The sequence below is a fragment of the Ceratotherium simum genome, chromosome 9 (genome assembly GCF_057802395.1).
Source record: "Ceratotherium simum simum isolate JZ-2026a chromosome 9, ASM5780239v1, whole genome shotgun sequence".
NCBI lineage: Eukaryota > Metazoa > Chordata > Mammalia > Perissodactyla > Rhinocerotidae > Ceratotherium > Ceratotherium simum.
The window spans coordinates 19018627-19042073 of NC_141908.1; the positions used below are offsets into that span (position 1 = coordinate 19018627).

A 23447-nucleotide genomic window follows, 5' to 3' on the forward strand; every position below is an offset into this window, starting at 1 on the left:
TTTTTTTTTTAAGCTCAAAGAATAAGGATTTTAATACCTCTTCAGGCCTTCCCAAAGCTGGAGTTCCTGTAAGGAGAATGGCTCGTTTGGCTTTCTGTACTATTGGCAGTAAAATCTTGCTGCGAGTTGCATTTCTGGACTTCATGTAGTGCGATTCATCCACTATAACTACTTGGAACTTCTGATTATTCAGTGCACCTATCAAAGTCTCTGCATCTGTGGTTAACAGACCATAACCCAGAACTGTCACCTTGCTGGTTGATATTCTCCTAGAAAAGAAAATCCATGTAATTGAAAAATATTTCAGCAACCAATTTATCATTAACAGTACAACTCTTTGAGAAGAAATACAGAAGAGAAGAAAAGAGGAAAAATAAGAGGAGATGGTACTACTGCTAAAACCCTATTTCTCTTAAGATTTTACCATCTTCAAATACGATAAATCAGAATCCAAATTTTAAAATTTTGGTTAACTAAAATCAAATTTTTGGTTAAATGGTCTTTGGAAGATTTTGACATCCAGCAAGCCAGGATAAGAACATTACTAGGAGAAGAACATTACTTTCTAAGAATATTTGCTTCCATGTGCCCAGGATCATGATGCGTATGGTGGATACTCAAATATTAGTTGACTATTCAATGAAGCCGTCCCACAAACAGGATACCAGTGGTTTTCAACGCAGGTGCTATTGGGATTTTGAGTAAGATAATACTTAGCATTGCAAGGCTGTCCAGCGCACTACAGGGCATTTTACATTCCTGGACCCTCCCATTAAAGGCCAGTAGAGTCCTTATCATTGTGACAACAGAAATGCCCCCGGCTCTGCTGTGGGGAAAAGAAGAGGTGGGTACCACCTCACGCAGAGATACATTGGGCTAAAGTGATCCCTGATCTTTTGAACTATCTCTATAATTCATACAGCTCTAATATTCTTTATCATACTGTAATGAAATTATCCATTTACATATTTATCTCCCTTATTATATCATAATATTGGTGAGGACAGGGAATGTGTCTTATTCATCTTTGTATATCCAGTGCTATGCTCCCAATGAGTTTGTAGAATGAAATAATTAGACAATAAATGCATTAACAATAAAACACATCACTTTTGCATTTTCTATATCACTAGTGAAAAATACAGGACAGAGTCAGTCTTCTGCAGTTCTCTCCCCTCTAACAGAAAAATCAGAGCTCCTAAATAGCCAGCACCAATACGAGAATTGCATTTTTTTTCTTAATGACAAGGGCATTTAAAGATCTGGATAAATCTACTTAATATAGAGACTTATGAATTTCTTACTGTACTCAAACACCAGAAAACCCTGCAGAAGAAAAGTACAGGGTGAATATTATTAACTAACTTAGGTATACTGAGAGCAATATATAGAAGACAAGGGCTTCAAAGGCCACTGTAGCTTCTATCCTGCCATGTCTTGATTACTGAACAGTCCAGGAAAAACCGGCATATTCCAAAAGGAGGTATATGTATTTGTGGCAAACACATGTTGCCACATGTTGGCATAACCTAAAGCTGTTTCTTTAAGTACCTGGAAGACATTGGGTAATTTTTTCTGCCCTTAGCTGATATCATCCAGAAAAGATATACTCTGGGGTTGTAGTACTATCTAACATATCCCAAATGTTATTCAAATAAAAATACTGGCCACTATTTAATTGCATGAATGTATTTCCAAAATAACAACGAAAACTAGATGACCTAAATGCTATAAAAGATGATAGAGGAGAAATATTTTAAGAATACTTAAATGTAAACTTTTAAATAAGGTATAGCTAACAGAAAATGGGTATAGAGGCCTTAATAAATTCTACATTTTCTAAATTCTTAAGTTTTTAAAATTTTATGCAGTTTTATTGAAGGAGAGGAAATTTATTTATAATTATTGTCTACATTTTATTTTCACCATGCAAACAGTGTCCAAATTTCCTCGGGCCCAGAAAAATATATTTCATTGAATTAGAGTTACAAAGTTGAAAGAAAAAAGGCCTCCATCTATTTTCTGTTTCTCCTTCAATATTCACAAAGCCCAACATTTTTTGTACAAATGCTCTTTATGTTAACAATCTTAGAGAATACAATGCAGCACAATAATACTACAATAAAAAAAATCTAAGTATTAATAGACATTTATTTCAAGTAGATATACTGCTTTTTATTTGAGGCTCAGAAACTGGTAATTTTGAACTTCTGTAAACATGTAACTTGCATGATTCACCTAGAAACTCAATGGAATAAATTATCAATATTCAAATTGATTGGTTTATTCCAATGGCTAGAAAACAAAATGATAAAAAACAGTAGCTACACTATGATTGATTTTTAGAGTAATGACTTCAAATAATCACAAAGCACATATTTTCAATATAGAAAATATTAAAATTATAAATTAATATAATAAAGAAAATAAAACTGGCTAATATTAATTTTTAGTTATACATAAAACTTGCATATTAACTAACAACTTACAAAGCAAAACCCACCATAGTTGCCAATAATAAAAGTTCACAAGCTTCAAGTTAATTATTGAAAAGTTGTGAAATTTATAATAGTCAGTTTTAAGTATATTTAAGGTATATATAAAGTAGATATATTACATGTATCTTTAAAAGTATACATATTTTACATTTACTTTTAAAACATACCATATAAAAGAACTTACAACATTAAATATACCATTGGGTTTTAGATATATAGTTCATATTTAAAAGTGTAAAATAAAATTCTCCACACTACTCCCTTAGTCCTAAATTATGATCTGTAGGTGATATTTCCTTAGTAAATATACATAGGAAGGCATTTTTTTTTCCTTAAAGATTAAAAAGTTGTTCTTACCCAACATCAGCTTTATTCTGAATAACATTGATTTCTTCTGGACCTAGCTCTGGGATCCATTTCTCTAATTCTTCTGTCCAAGGGTACCTCAGAGATGAAGGGACCACTATTAAAAGAGGCCATTCCTCCTTATAGAAGTAAGCAATGGCAATTGCCTGGATGGTCTTTCCTAGACCCATCTAAATTAAAAATAAACAAACAAATTAATTAAATTAAGGCTAAAATATTTTGAAAGAAAATATTTATCAAATATTTTATTTAAGAGTATTATTATTAAAATAATTTTCCAATGTAAAATCAATTGGATTACACAGTTAATAAAAAGCTCAAGATTACGATGACCTCTAAAATTCATTAAGTAAATTATATTATTTTCAAACCATTTGTGATTGGACTTAGATTGACCTTGAATTTTGTGGTCTAAGTGATCTTAATTTTGATCTAAGTGACCTTAGATGACCCTTAATTTTAAATACTGGTTACATTGGTTTCATATAACTTAATTTTATAAAGATGTGTGTGACCATTCATAATTTCTCCTCTTAGAGAACACAAGAGTAAATGCCTTACCTACATAGCACCATATCATGTTATTTCAAAGCTAGAATTAGCCCTAAATCATGCACATTTTATAAAAGAAGTAAGCACCGAGTTGCTAAAATATTAACTTAGTTAACTGGATGCAAAACTAGTAAGAGAGTCCAGGTCTCCGCTGTCTTCCCACTTGATTGTTTCCACACTAATATATATACCCTGCCTCTAAGCTGTACTCATTTAAAAATTAGTTACTAGATGAATATTTATAGTGGTTTTGTTTATAATAGCCAGAAACTGGAGACAACCCAAATGTGCTTCAAGTAGTGCATGGATAAAAACTGCAGTATATCCATACAATGGAATGCTATTCAGCAATAAAAAAGGAGCAAACTATTGCTATATACAACAACATGAATGAATCTAAAATGCATTTTGCTAAGTCAAAGAAGCCAGACTCAAAAGCTATATACTATATGATTCCATTTTTACGTCATTCTGGAAAGGTCAAAACAATAGGGACAGAAAGCAAGCACATCAGGGGCTGGGAGTAGGGGGAGGGAAGCAGCATAAGGGACTTTTCAAGATGATGGAGCTATTCTATTATCCTGATCGTGGTGGCAGGTACATGACTGTATGCGTTTGTTAGAAACTAGAGAATTGTACACTAAAAAACAGTGAATTTACCTAAAAGGGTGAATTATATCTCAATAATCGTGACTTGAAAAAAAAAGTAGTTACTATTCTGAATCATGAGAAAGACTAAAAGACATAGGCCCCGCTTACCAGACTATTCAAAGAGAAAAAGGCACAGAAACCTAAAACAATTCATTTAAAATGAGTTTTAACTGCTAAGCAAAATTAAAGAAAAGAGAAAAAGGAAGTTTGGGACTTTTAGCAAGTCTCCATTAAGAAAGCCCGGTTTTGTGTACGTGTTTTTCATTTAACGACAACAACAAAAGTAATCTTATAATAATTTAAGCAAAATTACATTTATATCCATCAAACTCAAGGAGAAAAGAGAAAACTAATGTGAATTGCTTAGGGGGAAAATGTTCTTTTGACTGGAATAAAGACTGCCAAAGGGAAACATGATAAACAAAATGTAGGAAGTGATTTTGTTTCTCACATGGTGTATAGTAAGTGCTCAGATATTACTAGACTGCATGAGCCAATTAATGACTAAATAAAGATCAAGGACTTTAAATTCTCTGGGACAGGCAAGACCCAGTGGTAGAATCTGAGTCCCAGAGAAAGAATCCTACTTCCCAGAAAATTAGGGAAACAAAACAGACCCCTATTTCCAGAGAAATTAAAATTAAGAAAATGGGTTATAAAACCATGGCAGGAAGCAAAACCAGGGACCCACAGCTATGGCACACAGTTAGGTCCACACGTAAAAAATAAGGCCATGACTCAGTTCCTGGAACTGCGCTCAAGGTCAGAGTTGTTCTGGGGAAGCAGCAACACTAATGACCTCAAGCCAGGTAAAGATCTGTAATTGTAAAATTTCTGCAGCCTTGGAAACAAGTTGGTCCCAGGATCTAGTGATGTTTAAGTGGTTTCAGCTATCAGGATTGGAGGGCTTTGAGGACAAGGAAACATACCAGTCATTATACCATACATGATGCATAATTGCTCTTTGGTTCAAATTTACAAAACTAAGTTATGTAAAGTCTGTTGTTTTCTCTTAGGGCTATGTCTACCACTATCAGGTGAATGTTAAATTTGGCTATGTAGGCCTAAAGGTTGGGTTGTATGCTATTCCTTGGAACGAGATACTGAATATTAAGGTGTTAAATGATTTAAATTTATAATAAAATATGTAGGCTCTTATGTGTGTGTGTACATGTACTTTCCCAAGTTATCTTAACCTGTTACCAAGCCCTGCCTAACTTAAATTCAATTTTATTCTTAAAATACTAGGTAGAAAATAATTTTTATCTTCAGCTGGATCTTGTTTCAATATTAAAAGCTTTGAGACTTAGCTTTGGCTCTATACTTGAATGTTATGTGCTTCAAAACTTTGAAATGATAACTAATAATATTACTTCCCTAAGACTAAAAGTTTTTCATTTACCTTCCTCCCGCTTTTTAAAAACTGCAAACACCATTTTACCAAGAATCTTCCACCTTTACAAGGTTCAACTCTGATCTCTGTCTCCTTAGCACCAAAATAGTGCTGAAATCTCTGCTTAGTTCTTTATTCTCCCAACTTCAGATTTTGGCTGGGCTTCTGGGGGTCTCACCCTGTGCACGTGGAGTTTAGGAGATGGCCAATGATTGGAGGGTAATATGTATGCAATTTTTGGGGTCTTTCTCTCAAGCTTTCTCCTCTCTGGGATTTTTCTATTCATGTCGCAACGGCATAATGCATAGTTTGGGAGCTAGACAGAACTAGACAGAGCAGTCTCTGATAGAAACAGGTCTAAGCAGCCATTTCAACTATGTGGCTTATGGCTTTGAGAAGAAATTGAACATTCAGTGACGTATCTGGGCAGCTGAAGAACGGAAAGCCAATTTTAGTTCCTCATTAAGATTTTAAATCTGCATACTTAAAAGGGTCTTCCAAAGGAGTCTATTTTAGAACAAACAGGCCACCTACTCTAAATTAAGTAAAGAAAAGTAAAGTATTAAGTAAAGAATTAAGTTATACTTTCTTACAGAGAGGTTTAAATGTTATGTCTGAAAGCTTTTGTTTATTCTTAGACGTGTATGTTTGTGTGTTCATTCATGTGTTCTTGTCTCACAGGAGACAAGGGGCAGGGAACAGCCCATAGACATATGGATATTCAGGCCTGATCTTCTCTTTACTTAAGAATGAAGAGGCCACTCTTTAGGAAATGTGCTGTCATACTTCCCTGATGGTCTGGCTCTTCATCATGTATGGGAGCAAGACTTCTCCTGAAGGGAAAACACTTGAATCACGTGAGGCTGGAAAGGAGGTGGGCCTTAGATGGCAGCAGGACGAAAAACTTTTATATCTCAAGATAAGGCATTGAGTTGAGGATGGTAGCCGAACTCTAGTAAGCCTGTACTCCAAAACACTGCTGACTGATGCCCACGTGGGGGATAGCAAAAAGTGAAGCAGTGAGAAAGCTCTGCAATGGACAGAGAGGCTGTCTAGGACAAAATGTACTTTAAAAATAGCAATTTCTAGTATCAGCAGTTAATTGTTACACTTTTAATACCGTAGTTTTATTCTTCCCAAGTCTCCAGGAAAATTTCATTAAAAGTTACAGCTTTACAAATGGGATAAAATAGTATCAACAGATAAATCTGAGTAAAGGGTATTATGCTCTCTGTATTATTCATATTCTTGTAACTCTTCCAAATAAAAAGCTAGGAAAAAAAAAAGTTCCAGCTCTACAACCTAGTATCAGTTGTGCTGGAAGAAGGACAAGACGGCTGTCCTACATTTCAAAAGGAGTGGCCAAGAGGAAAAGATACTAAAATATTTCAGACAGTGCTAAAGGAAGAAAAGTTTCTACGTTCTTTTAAAATTATTTTAGGGCCGGCCCCGTGGCTTGGCGGTTAAGTGCGTGCGCTCTGCTGCTGGCGGCCCGGCTTCGGATCCCGGGCGCGCAGCGACGCGCAGCTTCTCCGGCCATGCTGAGGCCGCGTCCCACATACAGCAACTAGAAGGATGTGCAGCTATGACACACAACTATCTACTGGGGCTTTGGGGGAAAAAATAAATAAATAAAATTATAAAAAAAAATAAAATAAAATTATTTTAGAGTCAACACGGATACTAAAACATGAAGGGCAGCAGAAAAGATAATCAAAGATCAATGTGAGTTTTGGTACAAACACTTTAAGTAGACTATTAAAATACAGAATTCAGTAGATTATTAAAAGAATAACATGACCAAGAGGAGTTCAAGTCCAGGAATAAAAAGACTACTCAAGGGGCCAGCCCCAAGGCTTAGCGGCTAAGTGTGCGTGCTCCGCTACTGGCCGCCCGGGTTTGGAACCCCGGGCGCGCACCCACGCACCGCTTGTCTGGCCATGCTCAGGCAGCATGCCACATACAGCAACTAGAAGGATGTGTAACTATGACATACCACTATCTACTGGGGCTTTGGAGAGAAAAAGGAGGGGGATTGGCAATACATGTTAGCTCAGGGCCGGTATTACTCAGCAAAAAGAGGAGGATTAGCATGGATGTTAGCTCAGGGCTGATCTTCCTCACAAAAAAAAAAAAAAAAAAGACTGTTCAACATAGGAAATTCTGTTATGATAATTCACAATGTTAATAGATCAAAGGGAAAATGTAATATGATAATCTTTAGATGCTGAAAAGACACCTAAAAAAATTCAGATTTCATTCTTGATAAAAGCACTTTATTAGCAACTATTACTAAAAGGATAATCTCTTCATGTGAGAAAAAGTACGTATCTCAACGAAAGAGGCTGCATCATACTTAATGGAGAAAAAACATTCCCATTAATATCAGAAACAGGAGAAAGAAATGAGAGATATAAATATTAGAACAGATAGGCAAAAAGTGTATTATTCGCAGATAATGTGACCAAATACTTAGAAACCAAAAGAATCAACAGAAAAATGATTACTACTATTGGTAGTAACACCTAAGTAACACCTACGGAATTTAGGTAAGTGGCTAGTTCCAAATTATGATGAAAAAATTTTGGTACTTTGGAAGAAATAATCAATACCGAGCAATGAAACAGAATAGAATACAGGAATAGGCCAAATACATATGAGAGTTGAGTATATGATAAAGGTGGCATTTTAAGCCAATAAAAAAAATAATTTATTCAATTAATGCTGTTAGGAAAATTGGCTAAGAAACCAGATTATGTCACCCCAAAATATGCCTCTTTGACACAAAAATTATTTTGAGCTAAAGGCAATTAAGAAGCAGGAAATGCAGGAAAAGCTCCTCATTTTCTGCCTAACGGAAGGATATAAATTCTCCTTTTACTGAAGACAGACTCTTATCAGCCTAGGGAGGCACCAGAGGAATCTGCAAACCAATCTTGTTAAACCAATCCTTATCTTCCTAGTTACTTCTTCACCATTTACTATCCCTAGCCCAAACCCCTTTGTCTTGTCAATTCTTCACAAATTTATTGTTTCTTTGTCTGAAAGGTATAAAAACTTCCTGCTCTGGCCACTTCTTCAGGTCTTCATTCTCTTGTGAAGGTTCCACGTACACGTAAAAATTCAACAAAATGTGTATGCTTTTCTCCTGTTAATCTGTCTTTGTCAGTTTAATTTTCACATCCACCCAGGGACCCTAACAGGGTTAAGGAAAACTTTTTCCTCCACTACACTAACCATTTGGAAAAATAATAAAACTGGGTCTTTGCCTCACCCCTCACTTTAAGACAATTTCCAGATAGATCAAATATTTACATATTAAAAAAACACATAAAAGTGATAGAAAAAAGATCGGTAAAAATAAAAACTCAGAGTAGACATTTTTATTCATTATACCAAATCCAGAAAGCATAAAGGAAAATACAAATAGAACTAAATGAAAATTTAAAATTTATATACCAGAGAGAATAAAACAAATGAAAACAAACAAAAAAACTCTAACACAAATGACAAAAGGCTAATTTCTGCAATTTATGAAAAGCTCCTACCAAAGAGGAAAAACAATCTAATAGAAAAATGGAGAAATGAACAACCAACTCATAAAGAAATAAATACGTTCAACAAATATCAAAAGATGCTCAATCTCACTCATAATTATAGATGAACAAATCAAAACTATGAGAAACCATTTTGCACCTACAGAATAAATAAAAACTAAAGATTTGATAACAGTGCTGGAGAAGGTTTGGGGAAACAGGCACTTGTACACTGTTATGGGAATAAATACTGATTTGACTATCTAGCAAGTCCAATGCTTGGAACTTATTCAGTGATATACTTGCATAGTACACTAAATCCATAAAGAGGAGACCAGTTAGAGAAAATAAGGTACATCCATACAATGAGATGACAAGAGATTTTCACATATTGAGGTATATGGGGTAACTATTTGGGTTCAAAACTGATTTGGCTTAAACTAAAGAGGCCTGACTTATGGCCCATCAAACATATATTCTACATCTGCTTTAACCATTAAAGTAAAGAATGCACTGTCTTAGGTAAGAATGCATACTTCCCCCACTGTTGAAAATGCCCTATTGGTAACACCCATATTAGTCCCTTTCTCAACATCAGGGTCATAATGACCTGCTAATTTGCAACTGAATACCTCTTGAAACTTTGATGAATATATATCCTGGGCATGTTTAATGTGTGTTCTTTGTTCTAAAAAGGTATAACACTGTACTGAAAACCATGCTTCTCCAGAAAGAATCTTTCTGGAAAAGGCCTTCCTGGGTTATAATCTTCACCCTGGCTCAAGTAAAACTCACCTCTCTCTCTTATCTATAGAATGGTTACTGGTTATTTTGTGTTGACATAGATACTATGTAAACATTTTTTAAAATGAGGTAGATCTATATACTGACATGGAAAGATTGCTAAGTCAGTAGCTGCAAAACAGTCTACTGAAAAGAAAAATAGTATGGTAAACATGATCTAGTTAGTATTCGGAGAAAGAAAAAGGGAGAAGTAACAGAGAAAGAGAGGAAGGCAGAGGTGGAGAGAAGGGAAAGAGGGAGGACACAAGGAAGGAACTATTAACACTTACCATTAGAGGATGGGACTGTAGGGATAAGGAGGGAAGAAAAATACAAACTTTGAGCTTATATTAAGTCTTCAACGCTGTGTACATATGCCCTCTGAATAAATATTTGTTGGAGGAGGGAAGTAAAGGACAGAGAGAGAAAACTTCTTTTAAAAATATCCACGAGACTCTTTGAGAAATAGCAAATTCCTAAGTATTAAACTGGTTAAGTGTTTATGCCAAAACCTGGACAGCAATGTGACCTTATTATTATTATTTTGGGTAAGTGTGTGTGAGGAAGATCAGCCCTGAGCTAACATCTGCCAATCCTTCTCTTTTTGCTGAGGAAGACTGGCCCTGGGCTAACATCCGTGCCCATCTTCCACTACTTTATATGGGACGCTGCCACAGCATGGCTTGACAAGCAGTGCATTGGTGTGTGCCCGGGATCCGAACCCCGGGCCGCTGCAGAAGAGCGCAAGCACTTAACCACTACACCACTGGGCCGGCCCTAATGTGACCTTATTATAAAGTCACAGTCTACTGAAGTACTATGACATTGAGGTGGGGGAGGGGGTTGGACAAGGGAGAGGGAGAGGTGGTAGGGAGAGAGGGATGAGGTGAGGGAGAGACATAAATTAAACATACATATATTTAACTGTAGAATTGAAGCCAGGTATCTGAGGGTTACAGTAAATATTCAATTAGACATGATTACCCTTCAACCTTGTTGCCAACACAGACACAGATGAAAAGAAGTTAATCTTGTTAATTTGCTATTTTCTTGTTTAACCTGAGGGGTGACTCAATGGTCACAAGGATTTATGAGCTTGTTTTGCAGAAGAAAAAGAATGCCTTTAAGGAAGTGATGATCACCAGATAACCAGCCCCCAGCAGCCTTGAGGCCCAGAAGTCTGACTGCCCAAGGATTTATCTGGAGTGAAAGAAACATGAATTTCCCCTTTGTTTCTCTGAAACTCCTCCTCCCAAGCCCCTTAGCTCTATAAAGATGCCCTGCTTTCTTCTTTCATTAAGGTGAATTTTAGAGAACCTATCCTCCCACGTTCTCGTGTTGGCCAACTCAAATAAATCTTTCTCCAACTCCAAGCACCAGTGTCACAGTGACTGGCTTATTGTGCACTAGGCACATGAATTTGGGATTAAGAGGTTTGGTATCAGAATGAAAGAAGAGTTTTTCAAAAAATATATTGGTCAAATCCACACTCAAGGGAAAATGAAGAAGCAAAAAATGAAGAAGGCTAGGGTTGCATGATTTTTTATCCTACTTTTGTTGATGATTAGGTCAAAACTTGGAGTAAGTCATTGTTCCTTAACATGCTTGGATTTTCAATCTGTAACAATTGGAGACTGTATTACATTACTCATTTCTAGGGAATATGTGGGAAGGTGTATAAGGAATAATTTATGTGTTTCCTGGAAAAAAACAATTTCACTCAATAAAAGAACAATCTCAATATTTTGAATTTCAAAACATAAAAAAAAGAACAATGAGCACAGACTATAATATTTCAGAAGATTTTTAAGTCATATCTCTAATGTGGGCAGCAATCTATTCTTACCATATTCAAAAACTTTAGTAATCATTCATTGAAGTGCAGCAGAATACACCATCCCAAAATAAGCCTCTTTGCAATAAAGATTACTTTGAGCTGATTATTTTTGAGAAACTGCAGACACAGGAGAGGCTCTGAACATAGAGTAGAAATTACCCTTTTGTAAGGAAAGTTTACATTTATAAAGGAAATCTCTTTTTGTAAGGGTGTCTCCCTATCTGTACCTGGAAGGGAGGGATGACTCTCTTATCAATGACAACTCTTATCAATGGAGAAGGCACTGACTTAAATCTGCATAACAAACCTGACCCTTGTTTAACATGCTTTTCCTGGTAACCTCCCATAACTGACCTCCCCAACCCCAACATCTTTCTTTTGTGTTTAGCTGAAGATAGTATTTAAGGCAGTAGCCTGGGCCACCTCAGAGAGTTTACTCCTTTTTCCTCGATATCTCCCCTGTATACACTAGATATGCATGTTAATAAACTTCTGTTTGTTTTTCTCTTGTTAATCTGTCTTTTATTATAGGGAGTCTCACCCAAGAACTCAGAAGGGTAGAGGGAAAATTATTTTTCCTCCTGTAAATTCATATTTAATCTTGAGATACTTAACTATAATGTGAAATGCTCAGATGTATATGTATTATTCATTCAAACAGTACCACTCCTAAGATAAGGTGTGAATAAATAAAAGATAATGACAGAATAATGTAGATTAGCAATGCTCAATAGTTCAGAAGTAGATGTTCCACATGTTTTTCTTATTTTTTATATCTGTTTTTTAAAATTAAATTCAGGTGAAAAAACTTTATTAAGATTCTATTCATTTTCTCCATATGTATTTTGGGATTAGTACCTTGGTGATTTCTTGAAAAAGAGAGCCTAACACAACACAAAGAACACAATTATCCATGCTGAGGAGAAAAAAAGCAAGAAAAGGAAAACAAAAGTAGTCCAATTTTTGGTTATGCTCTAGGTTCTTAAAATCTATTATGCTTATTAATCATTTGGATACTAGTTAAAAATTCAGACTTCAGGGCACCAATTTACCAAATTTTGATTCAAAACAACTGGACTTTTTAAATTTTTTTGTGAGGAAGATCAGCCCTGAGCTAACATCCATGCCAATCCTCCTCTTTTTGCTGAGGAAGACTGGCCCTGAGCTAATATCCGTGCCAATCTTCTTCCACTTTATGTGGGACCCACCACAGCATGGCCTGACAAGTGGTGCGTGGGTGGGCGCCTGGGATCTGAACCCGCGCACTTAACCACTAAGCCAGGGGGCCGGCCCGAAAAACAACTGGACTTTTAAAATAAGGACCCCTGAAGGGATTCTTAGGTGGATGGCTTTCAGGTCGCATTTTGAAAATAACTGCTCTAAAGATTAAACTTCGGGGAAAAAAATCTTACAGGGCTTTGCCTAACTTTTGGCCATTTTCTCCTCAGGAGGAAAAAAAAAGATGAAACCTGAATTAACACTTTCAAGATTTTATTGTTGAACTTCTTAATTTCTGGGGAATCTTGTTCCTTCATTGATCTTCAATTATAATTCCAAGGCAGTAAAAATACAGTGCTTTCTACTTTGCTATATAATATACAGAACAACTTTAACAAAAACACAATTTGGCTTCTAACTTCACAATCTATTTAGATGAACTAACAATTTAATAGAAAAAGACTAATTTCAGAAGTTTAATAAAGGCTCTGAAAGGGAATCTAATTTGCACACTGATTATCTTTGATTATCTGTTATTTCAAGTAATCAAAGTGCTATATCTAAGCCGCTATGATCAAAACTTAACTGTTAAAAAGTGGAAGAATTAATAACTTACATCGCTAAAATTTCTAGTTGTAACGAACATAGAGAAATCAAATATAATGCATTCTTAAAGAAAAGAGAAACATATGAAAAATACAAAATTATCCATGTTGTATAATAACACTGTGAATATGTTGATCACAAATGTAAACAAAGCAGTCTTTCAAAAGTATATGAAAACAAGGACTAAGAAACAAAGAGTAGACAGTGAACATTTGCACTTGGCAAACTGATTATTGCCATTAATGATCATAGATCAATTCAGCTAGAGATTTTATAAAAGATAAGATGAATAAATCCCTTGCTCAGCATCGTAAATAATTATAGCGTTGTGCTTTGTTTCCTTTTTTATGTGACAACACTATAATTAATTTGAAGACAACATCAGAATTAAGAATAAAAAAATCTTGCGTTGAAATTCAGATCACTATATTAAAATAATGTCTTCTTCAGTTATATAATGGCACATAAAAAATTGTGGTGGAAGTGAAGTAAATACATAAGGCTACCACTTATTTGTGACTAGAGGAAAATTACTTCTGTTTTCAAAATAAGGAATCAAATGCAAATCAATCAATGGCTTCAGAGACAGAATTTTTGCAAGGTTATTAGAAAGCTTTCAGTAGAACAAGTACTTGTATCAATCTGCCAATTCACGTGTTGACACATAGCAATCACTTTAGAACCAGTAGAAAGAACTTGAAATCTCAATCCAGTAATTTTTGAAAATGTTAATTAAGCAACGTCAGAGATTCACTACTCAGATTCAGAACTGAGACCCTTTTAAGTGGGTCTTATACATATTACAAAGGAAGTAAAAAAGAAGACTTCATGAGAAAAGTTTTTTTTTAAAGAAAAGTAAGAATTAACTTACTTAAATGGTTACATAAAATGAAAAGGAAACAAGCAGAAGAAAACAAAATGCTAATCATATCTTCTACTAGTTGCCAAAATGCCATTATTCACTAAAAATGGAGTCCTAATGATTTGGGTAGATAGCTTTCAAAGGTTAATAAGTAAAGGATGGTCATCAAAGCCTGAGATTAGACTGGAGTATTATTTGCTGAAGTGGAATCAAGAATGTGAATCATATAAAGCTGCAAAATCAATTTGCCATTCTGAAAAAAAGAAATGGGAAGTTACCAAAAATAAAAATTGCTGTTTAAATTGGCTTAGGCAATATAGAAAAAAACAGGACTATTAAGGAATACGAAAGAGAAAACCATCAATGGTTTTAAAAGTACTTATTACTTAAAAATTAATTTTTATATGTTTAGAGAATATTCACAGAGATGATTTTTTGGTCCAAAAATCAACCATCCCATATCAAAGTAGATATTCTTGGGTCCAAACTATATAGTTTTCTTCTCTAAAGCAGAATCTGTATAGGTTGCTCCTATATTAGTCATAGTTACAGATAATTTCTCCTACAATGCAATGTCACAGGAACCTAGGTATGATAGCAAGGTGAAATATATTTGGTTTCTGACATTTTTATTGGATAGGGACGCCCCTTGTTTTCCCAATATAACTAAATTTATTATTGGATAACTTCTCTATTCTTTCCCTTTTTTGTCTTCTACTAGAACTAATAATGGCTCCAAATTTCTTAAACGAATCCATGTTCAGAATAACCTCAAAAGTACACAGCCCATCAATTATTACTTAATGAATTCAATTTTAATCCATAAAAAGAAATGAGATATGTCAAAATTATGATAATGGCATCATATGCTAGTCACAGTCCTCATTTATTAAATATTATCCATGTCAAAATAAAAAAATTGATTCTGCTCTTGTGGAACCAGTTGACTAGAGAAAATGTAATACATCTGAACTTCAGAAAATTTAATGAAAATGTTATCTAAAAAAATCTTCCAAAGAAACAAATTCAAATTGTGTTTAGAATCAAAATAAAAGTTACTTGCAGGGCCGGCCCCGTGGCTTAGTGGTTAAGTGCGTGCGCTCCGCTGCTGGCGGCCCGGGTTCGGATCCCGGGCGCGCACCGACGCACCGCTTGTCGGGCCATGCTGAGGCCGCGTCCCACATACAGCAACTAGAAGGATGTGCAACTACGACGTACAACTATCCACTGGGGCTTTGGGGGAAAAAGTAAATAAATAAAATTATAAAAAAAAAAAAAAAAAGTTACTTGCAAAGTATTAATGACTATCACGATAAACAATAAATAAGAAAAGTTAATTTATATGGGGAATACATATATGTTAAGATCTAACCTAGGCTTGATTTTATTTTATTGAAATATTAGTGACATTAAAAATAGAGAAGATAGTTCATTAAATCCATAGTTAACACTATATCATAAAATAATAAAGAAAATGACAAAAAAATATTATGAAAATGTTGGAATAAAAAAGTGTAGGGGAGTAGAATTTGCCACCTCAAAATGTGTCTCTTTGGCTTGATTATTTTTAAGAACAAAAGACTCAGGAAGAAACTTTGACCTTCCTCCTAACTACCTACAAGAATTTAAGATAGAAGGTCTGTTTCAGGAAGGACCTAACACCATATATAACTACAGTATAATATGAACTAGGTGGGGTACACAGGGAGGAACCTAGCAAGGCCCATTTGGTCAAAGTCCTCTCCATGTCCCATTGTCTTTGCAAGGCATGGCAACCATTTGTTTACCAAACATTTGCTTTTCCATCTCCATGTGAATCACCTTCCTCCTCTTTGAAGTCCCAAACCTCTACCCCCAACATCCTCTTTTGTCTTTAGCTAAAGATAATATTTTTGGTGGTGGCTTTGCCCATTTTGGCAAAGTTACTCAGTTTTCCTGGACTTCTCCCATGTATACATGTTATAGGACTTGTTTGATTTTCTCCCGTTATTCTGTCTCATGTCAATTTAATTCTTAGACCAGCCAGAAGAACCTACAAGGGTAGAGGAAAATTTCTTCCTCTGCCACAAAGGTAATAAATGTCAGGAATTAATGTTAGAATTTAAAAAGTAAGATAACCAATTCATTTGATGTATTAATGATATATTATGAAATAACCTAAAACATGGATTTTTTTTTTTTTTGGTGAGGCAGATTGGCCCTGAGCTAATATCTGTTCCCAATCTTCCTCTTTTTGCTTGAGGAAGATTGTCCCTGAGCTAATATCTGTGCCAATCTTCCTCTATTTTGTATATGGGACACTGCCACAGCATGGCTTGATGAGCGGTGTGTAGGTCCACACCTGGGATCCAAATCCACACCTGGGATCCAAATCCACGAACCCCAGGCCGCTGAAGTGCAGCGCACGAACTTAACCGCTACGCCACTGGGCCAGCCCCTAACATATAGATTTTAAATAAAAATGTACTGAAAAGAATATTCAGCTGATGGTATTTATCCATTTACCCTTTCTAATATTATTCATCATTGATAGATAGCCTCAGTACTAATATTAATCAAAATAAATAAAAAGTCATTTCACTTTATGTGGAAACTCATTTAGGTCAGGGAAGAAAAAGGCCTTGCAGTAGCAAAAATGAAGAATAAGAAACAGACACATAAAACAGTCTTAAGAGATTTAAGTAAAGGGCCTAACTTGTCTCAGTAGTTGACAACCTTGAGTAACTGAAAAATATCAAATTATGCTTAGTGCATAATGTTTAGAGAAGCAGGAATATTTAGAAAGCATTTCCTTTCAAAATTGTTATGGTAAAAAAAATTTGGATGCTTGGCTGTCCTAAAAACTTTGATTCTCTAGAAATATCTAATTTACTATAACCTTAAAAACATAAAATTTCAAAACAACAGGAAAATATTATCATCATTAAAAAACATTGAAGTTTAACTTTTTAAATTAACTTTAGAGCTTGAGAGAAGGAGAATAAGATTAGAACTTGCAGAAAATGCCAAAAGATTGAATCATTGTACTGAAAACTTTTGGATCACTTATGAGTAAAATTAGATAAAGGTTAAGAAAGATACATACTTCACATCACTGTAATATACAAAAAGAGGACACTAAGAATCTAGAAAAGCAGTTCTTAAACTTTTAAAAAGAAATGTAAGCCTTTTTCAAATAAAACATTACACAGAAGCTCAACCTTTGTAAAGCCAAAAAAGTGAGGCAGGTACGGCTAAAGGAGAGTAGGGACCTCAGAGCCCCATAGCCTCAGTTTCAACCTCAGTTCTGTGAAATACAGCTTGTAAACCATGGGAGGTTACCCAGTCAATAAAATCCTCAATTTTCCTTTTTTCAGTGCTGGTTTTCTACTTAACTTCTTCTACAAGGCCCACCTCAAATCTACCTCCTCCACAGAGCCTTCTAACTTAATCAAGCTAAAATTAAGGGTTCCTTCCACAAAAGTGCCATAGAATTTATATTGTAAACTTCATTTCCAACATTTACAGTATCCTACTTTTTACATATACCACACAGAGATATACACCCCGTCCTGTTCCCTTCCTGACTGAAAGCTTCTCAGAGGGTAAGTATGTTTCTTAATCTATTTCCTAAGAACTTATCAAACAGAAGACCGTTGATAATATTTATTTGTTGAATATAGGAGTAAAAGGTAGGTTAATCAATGGCTAAAGGAAAAAAAAAATGGCTTTAAAATGTTCTAATGTAAAGAAAAAAGACCTGGACTGATAACATCTCTGTCTGCTGCTCTCTATGAAAAGTCTGGAGCTCTTATGTATATTCAGAATTGTTGTCCAATTCCCAATGCAGCTATGGCTCCTTCAGGCTTTTACGTTCTGTGAAAACTTAAGCCCGTTACTAAAAAAAGGAAAAGCAGATTATGGGGTGATATTTAAACTACCCCTCCTGATTTTAAATAATTTATCTTCATTAAGGACATTCCATTTAATAAAAACTGGTAAGGCAGGAATGTTTGCAACATCCTCCTTACAATGTACTTGGAAGCATTAATGTATAACAACAGTGCCTTAGGGTGAGATAATGGCACGATTGCTTTGTGCCTTTTAAATGCTTATGTGAATTGTAAAGATTATTTTCCAGGAAGATGTTTTGTATCTGACTTTATCTGGGTAGGGTTTGATTCACCATTGCTGTCACCTCTGCTTTTCATTTTGAATTTTGCCCAAGACTACTGAGTGAACATTGTAAAAACCAAGCTGTGCAAAACAGCAGGAGCCCTGAACAAAATTACATTAGCCTCCAAAGAAATCAGGGGAAACTTCTTTAAAATTGAAAATGCAATCAGTTGCATTTGTACATTCCTAATGTTCAAGATAAAAAATTTCAGACTGAAGGATGACTTGAAGGACAGTAAGAAGACACTATGCTAGACATTTTGATAAAATTTTTAAAAAGATCTCCAAAACCCAAAACCCATTTAAAGGAATCTTTTCGCCATTATTTCCTTGCCTAGAACAACTGGAGGTGGGTGGTAGTGGGTTATAGACCTGATATAAAGTACTGGTGACTGGTAGACAATATGTCCCTCTTGTTTAGATGAAGAGATCTTTCTTGATGAGCTCAAATGATCTCAACTCAACAACAACAACAGAAATTACTAAGACAAAAGAAGTTCTCTCTCTTATTCATTCAGAAGGTATTAACTAGAAATCTCCTATTCCCCAGACACTGCTAGGCAGACATAGCTTGAGTTCTAGGAGTTCCAACCTATGGGAGAGAACCAGATAAGTACAGCAGAACATAATTCAAACACTACAGTAGAAGTAAGAACACAGAGGAACCCAGAGACACCAAGGATGGTGATACAGAGGAAGCGATATTTCAAGAGGATTTTGTTACATGGACTTGAGGGAAAAGATGGGATACAGATGGAAAGGAATTCATCAGAAAAAGAACAACATATATAGAGATATCAAAGCATAAAAAATCCTAGTGTTTGAGAATAGGAGAAAAGGGAAAAGGAATATTGAAATATATTCCTCTTGTTCCTTACATAAGTAATCTCATGAGAAAAGTATTATTATTCCCTACTTTACACAGGCAACTGAGGCTCAGAGAGATTAATTAACCTGTCTAATATGACATTGATAATAAGTGGTAGATATTACAATAAGTAAAGATATGGAAGTCTCACTAGAATTTATGCTGGAGAAAAGCAGAAGAAGAGAATGGAAGAAACAGGTAGTGGCTGGCTTGTGAAGTGCTTTAGTCTATAGGCAACAGGGATAAATGGAGAATTTTAGGAATATAACTCTAGCGGCAGTAAACAGTGGCTGTTGTCATTTGATTCAGCTTTGGCCTTTGGAAAACGAAGGAAAGACTCCCTAACTCATTCTATGCAGCCTGCATTACTACAACACCAAACACAGACAAAGATATTGAAAGAAAATTAGAGACCAGTACCTCTTATGAACATAGATGCAAAAATCCTCAACAAAATACTAGCAAATCAAATCCAACAATGTATTAGAAGAATTATACATCATGACTAAGTAGAATCTATCCTAGGTATGCAAGACTGGTTCAACACTTGAATATCAATAAATGTGATCCACCACATCAATAGACTAAAGAAGAAAAATTATATGATCTTATCAACTTATGCAGAAAAAATATTTGATAAAATCCAACACCCATTCATGACAAAAACTCTCAGAAAACTAGGAACACAGGAGAACTTCCTCAATTTGAAAAAGGGCATCTACAAAAAACCTACAGCAAACATCATGCTTAATGATGAGAAACGGGATGCTTTCCGCCTAAAATCAGGAACAAGGCAAGGCTGTCTTGTCTCACCATTCCCATTCAACATTGTGTACTAGAAGACCCAGATAGTATGAAGATAAAAAAAGAAAAGGTATATACATTGTAGACATATTATATATGAGACATAGCTCGTTTTATTATGCTTTACTTTATTGCCCTTCACAGCGAATGCATTTTTTACAAATTGAAGGTTTGTGGCAACCCTGCATCGAGCAAGTCTACTGGTGGCACTTTTCCAACAGCATTTGCTCACTTCGTGTCTCTGTATCACATTTTGGTAATTCTCGCAGTATTTCAAACTTCTTCAGTATTATTATATTTGTTATGGTGATCTGTGATCAGTGATCTTTAATGTTACTATTGTAATTGTTCTGGGATGCCACGAACCGCACCCATATAAGACAGCAAACTTAATCGGTAAACGTTGTTTATGTTCTGACTGCTGCACTGACTGGCTGTTCCCCCATCTCTCTCTCTCTCCTCAGTCCTCCCTATTCCCTGAGAGACAACAATACTGAAATTAGGCTAATGCATAACTCTACAATGGCCTCTAAGTAGTCAAGTGAAAGGAAGAGTTGCATGTCTCTCACTTTAAATCAAAACTAAAAATGATTAACCTGAGTGAGGAAGGCATGCCAGAAGCCAAGACAGGGCGAAAACTAGGCCTCTGATGCCAAATACTTAGCCAAGTTGTGAATACAAAGGAAAAGTTCTTGAAGGAAATTACAAGTGCTGCTCCAGTGAACACAAGAATGATGAGAAAGCAAAACAGCCTATTGCTGATATGGAGAAAGTTTTAGTGGTCTGCATAGAAGATCAAACCAGCCACAACATTCCCTTAAGCCAAAGCCTAATCCAGAGCAAGGCCCTAAGTCTCTTCAGTTCTATGAAGGCTGAGAGAGGCGAGGAAGCTGCAGAGGAAACATGTGAAGCTAGCAGAGGTTGGTTCATGAGGTTTAAGGAAAGAAGCCGTCTCCATAACAAAAAAGTGCAAGGTGAAGCAGCAAGTGCTGAGGTAGAAGCTGCAGCAAGTTATCCAGAAGATCTAGCTAAGATAACTAATGAAGGTGGCTACACTAAATAGATTTTCAATGTAGACAAGACAGGCTTCTATTGGAAGAAGATGCCATCTAGGGACTTTTATAGCTAGAGAGGAGAAGTCAGTGCCTGGATTCAAAGCTTCAAAGGACAGGCTGACTCTCTTGCTAGGGGCTAATGCAGCTGCTGCCTTTAAGGTGAAGCCAATGCTCATTACCATTCTGAAAATCCTACGGGCCTTAAGAATTATGCTACATCTACTCTGCCTACGCTCTATAAATGGAACAACAAAGCCTGAGTGATAGCCCATCCGTTTACAACATGGTTTACTGAATATTTTAAGCCCACTCTTGAGAACTTCTGCTCAGAAAAAAAGATTCCTTTCAAAATATTACTGTTCATTAACAATGCACCTGGTCACCTAAGAGCTCTGATGGAGACGTACAACGAGATGAATGTTGTTTTCACGACTGGTAACATAACATCCACTCTGCAGCCTATGGATCAAGGAGTAATTTCAACTTTCAAGTCTTATTATTTAAGCAATACATTTTGTAAAGCTATAGCTGCCATAGATAGTGATTCGTCTGAAGGATCCGGGAAAAGTCTATTGAAAACCTTCTGGAAAGGACTCACCATTTGAGATACCATTAAGAACATTCGTGATTGATGGGAAGAGGTCAAAATAACATTAACGTGAGTGTGGAAGATGTTGATTCCAACTCTAACGGATGACTTTGAGGGATCCAAGTCTTCAGTGGAGGAAGTAATTGTAGATGTGGTAGAAACAGCAAAAGAATTAGAATTGGAAGTAGAGCCTGAACATGTGACTGAATTGCTGCAATCTCATGATAAAACTTTATGGATGAGGAACTGCTTCTTATAGATGAGCAAAGGAAGTCGTTTCTTGAAGGGCCGGCCTCGTGGTGTAGTGGTTAAGTTCACACACTCTGGCAGCCCGGGGTTCAAGGTTCGGATCAGGGTCACGGAACTATGCACTGCTCATCAAACCACGCTGTGGCAGGCGTCCCACATAAAGTAGAGGAAAATGGGAACAGATATTAGCCCAGGGCCCATCTTCCTCAGCAAATAAGAGGTGTTAGCTCAGGGCTAATCTTCCTCACACACAAAAAAAATATGTTAAAAAAAAGAAAATGGTTTTTTCAGATAGAATCCACTCCTGGTGAAGATGCTATGAAGATTGTTGAAAAAAAAGAAAATGGTTTTTTCAGATAGAATCCACTCCTGGTGAAGATGCTATGAAGATTGTTGAAATGACAACAAAGGATTTAGAGTATTACATAAACTTAGTTGATAAAGCAGTGGCAGAGTTTGAGAGGATTGACTTCAATTTTGAAAGAAGTTCTACTGTGGGTAAAACACTATCAAACAGCATCATATGCTACAGAGAAATGGTTCGTGAAAGGAAGAGTCAATCAATGTGGCAAACTTCATTGTCGTCTTATTTTAAGAAATTGCCACAGCCACTCCAACCTTCAGCAACCACCACCTTGATCAGTCAGCAGCCATCAACAGTGAGGCAAGACCCTCCACCAGCAAAGAGATTACAACTCGCTGAAGGCTCAGATGATGGTTAGTATTTTTTAGCAGTAAAGTATTCTTTAATTAAGGTATGCACATTGTTTTTTTAGACATAATGCTATTGCATAGTTAATAGACTAAAGTATAATGTAAAGATAACTTTTATATGCACTGGGAAATCAAAAAATATGTGTGACTCGCTCTATTGCGATTTTAACTTTATTACAGTGGTCTGGAACCAAATAAAACCCAAAAAACTTCACCAAAAAACGGTTAGAACTAATAAACAAATTCAGTAAAGTTTCAGGATACAAAATCAGTGTATAAAAATCTGTTCCATTTCTATACACTAATAAAGAACTATCAGAAAGAGAAATAAAGGGCCGGCCCCGTGGCTTAGCGGTTCAGTGCGCACACTCCGCTACTGGCGGCCCGGGGTTCGGATTCCGGGTGCACACCGATGCACAGCTTGTCCGGCCATGCTGAGGCCGCGTCCCACATACAGCAACTAGAAGGAAGTGCAGCTATGACATACAACTATCTACTGGGGCTTTGGGGGAAAAAAAAGCAGGAGGATTGGCAATAGATGTTAGCTCAGGGCTGGTCTTCCTCAGCAAAAAGAGGAGGATTAGCACAGATGTTAGCTCAGGGCTGATCTTCCTTACAAAGAAAAAGAAAGAGAAAGAGAAATAAAGAAAACAATCCCATTTACAATTTCATCAAAAAGAATAAAATACCCAGGAATAAATTTAACCAAAG

The 23447-nt window shown here is 35.9% G+C and overlaps 1 protein-coding gene across 5 annotated transcripts in view; it reads right to left on the bottom strand.

The window, feature by feature from the left end:
* The window catches only part of ZRANB3 (zinc finger RANBP2-type containing 3), a 239961-nt gene that overhangs the window by 105169 nt on the left and 111345 nt on the right, over positions 1–23447 (bottom strand). For all 5 annotated transcript variants that reach the window (XM_087435092.1, XM_004423871.3, XM_087435094.1 and 2 more), the window contains 2 exons: positions 2856–3034; positions 38–269 (listed from right to left, as the gene is read on the bottom strand). In XM_087435092.1, the coding sequence (XP_087291218.1) occupies positions 38–269; positions 2856–3034 (411 nt within the window). The remainder of the gene's footprint in view (positions 1–37; positions 270–2855; positions 3035–23447) is intronic.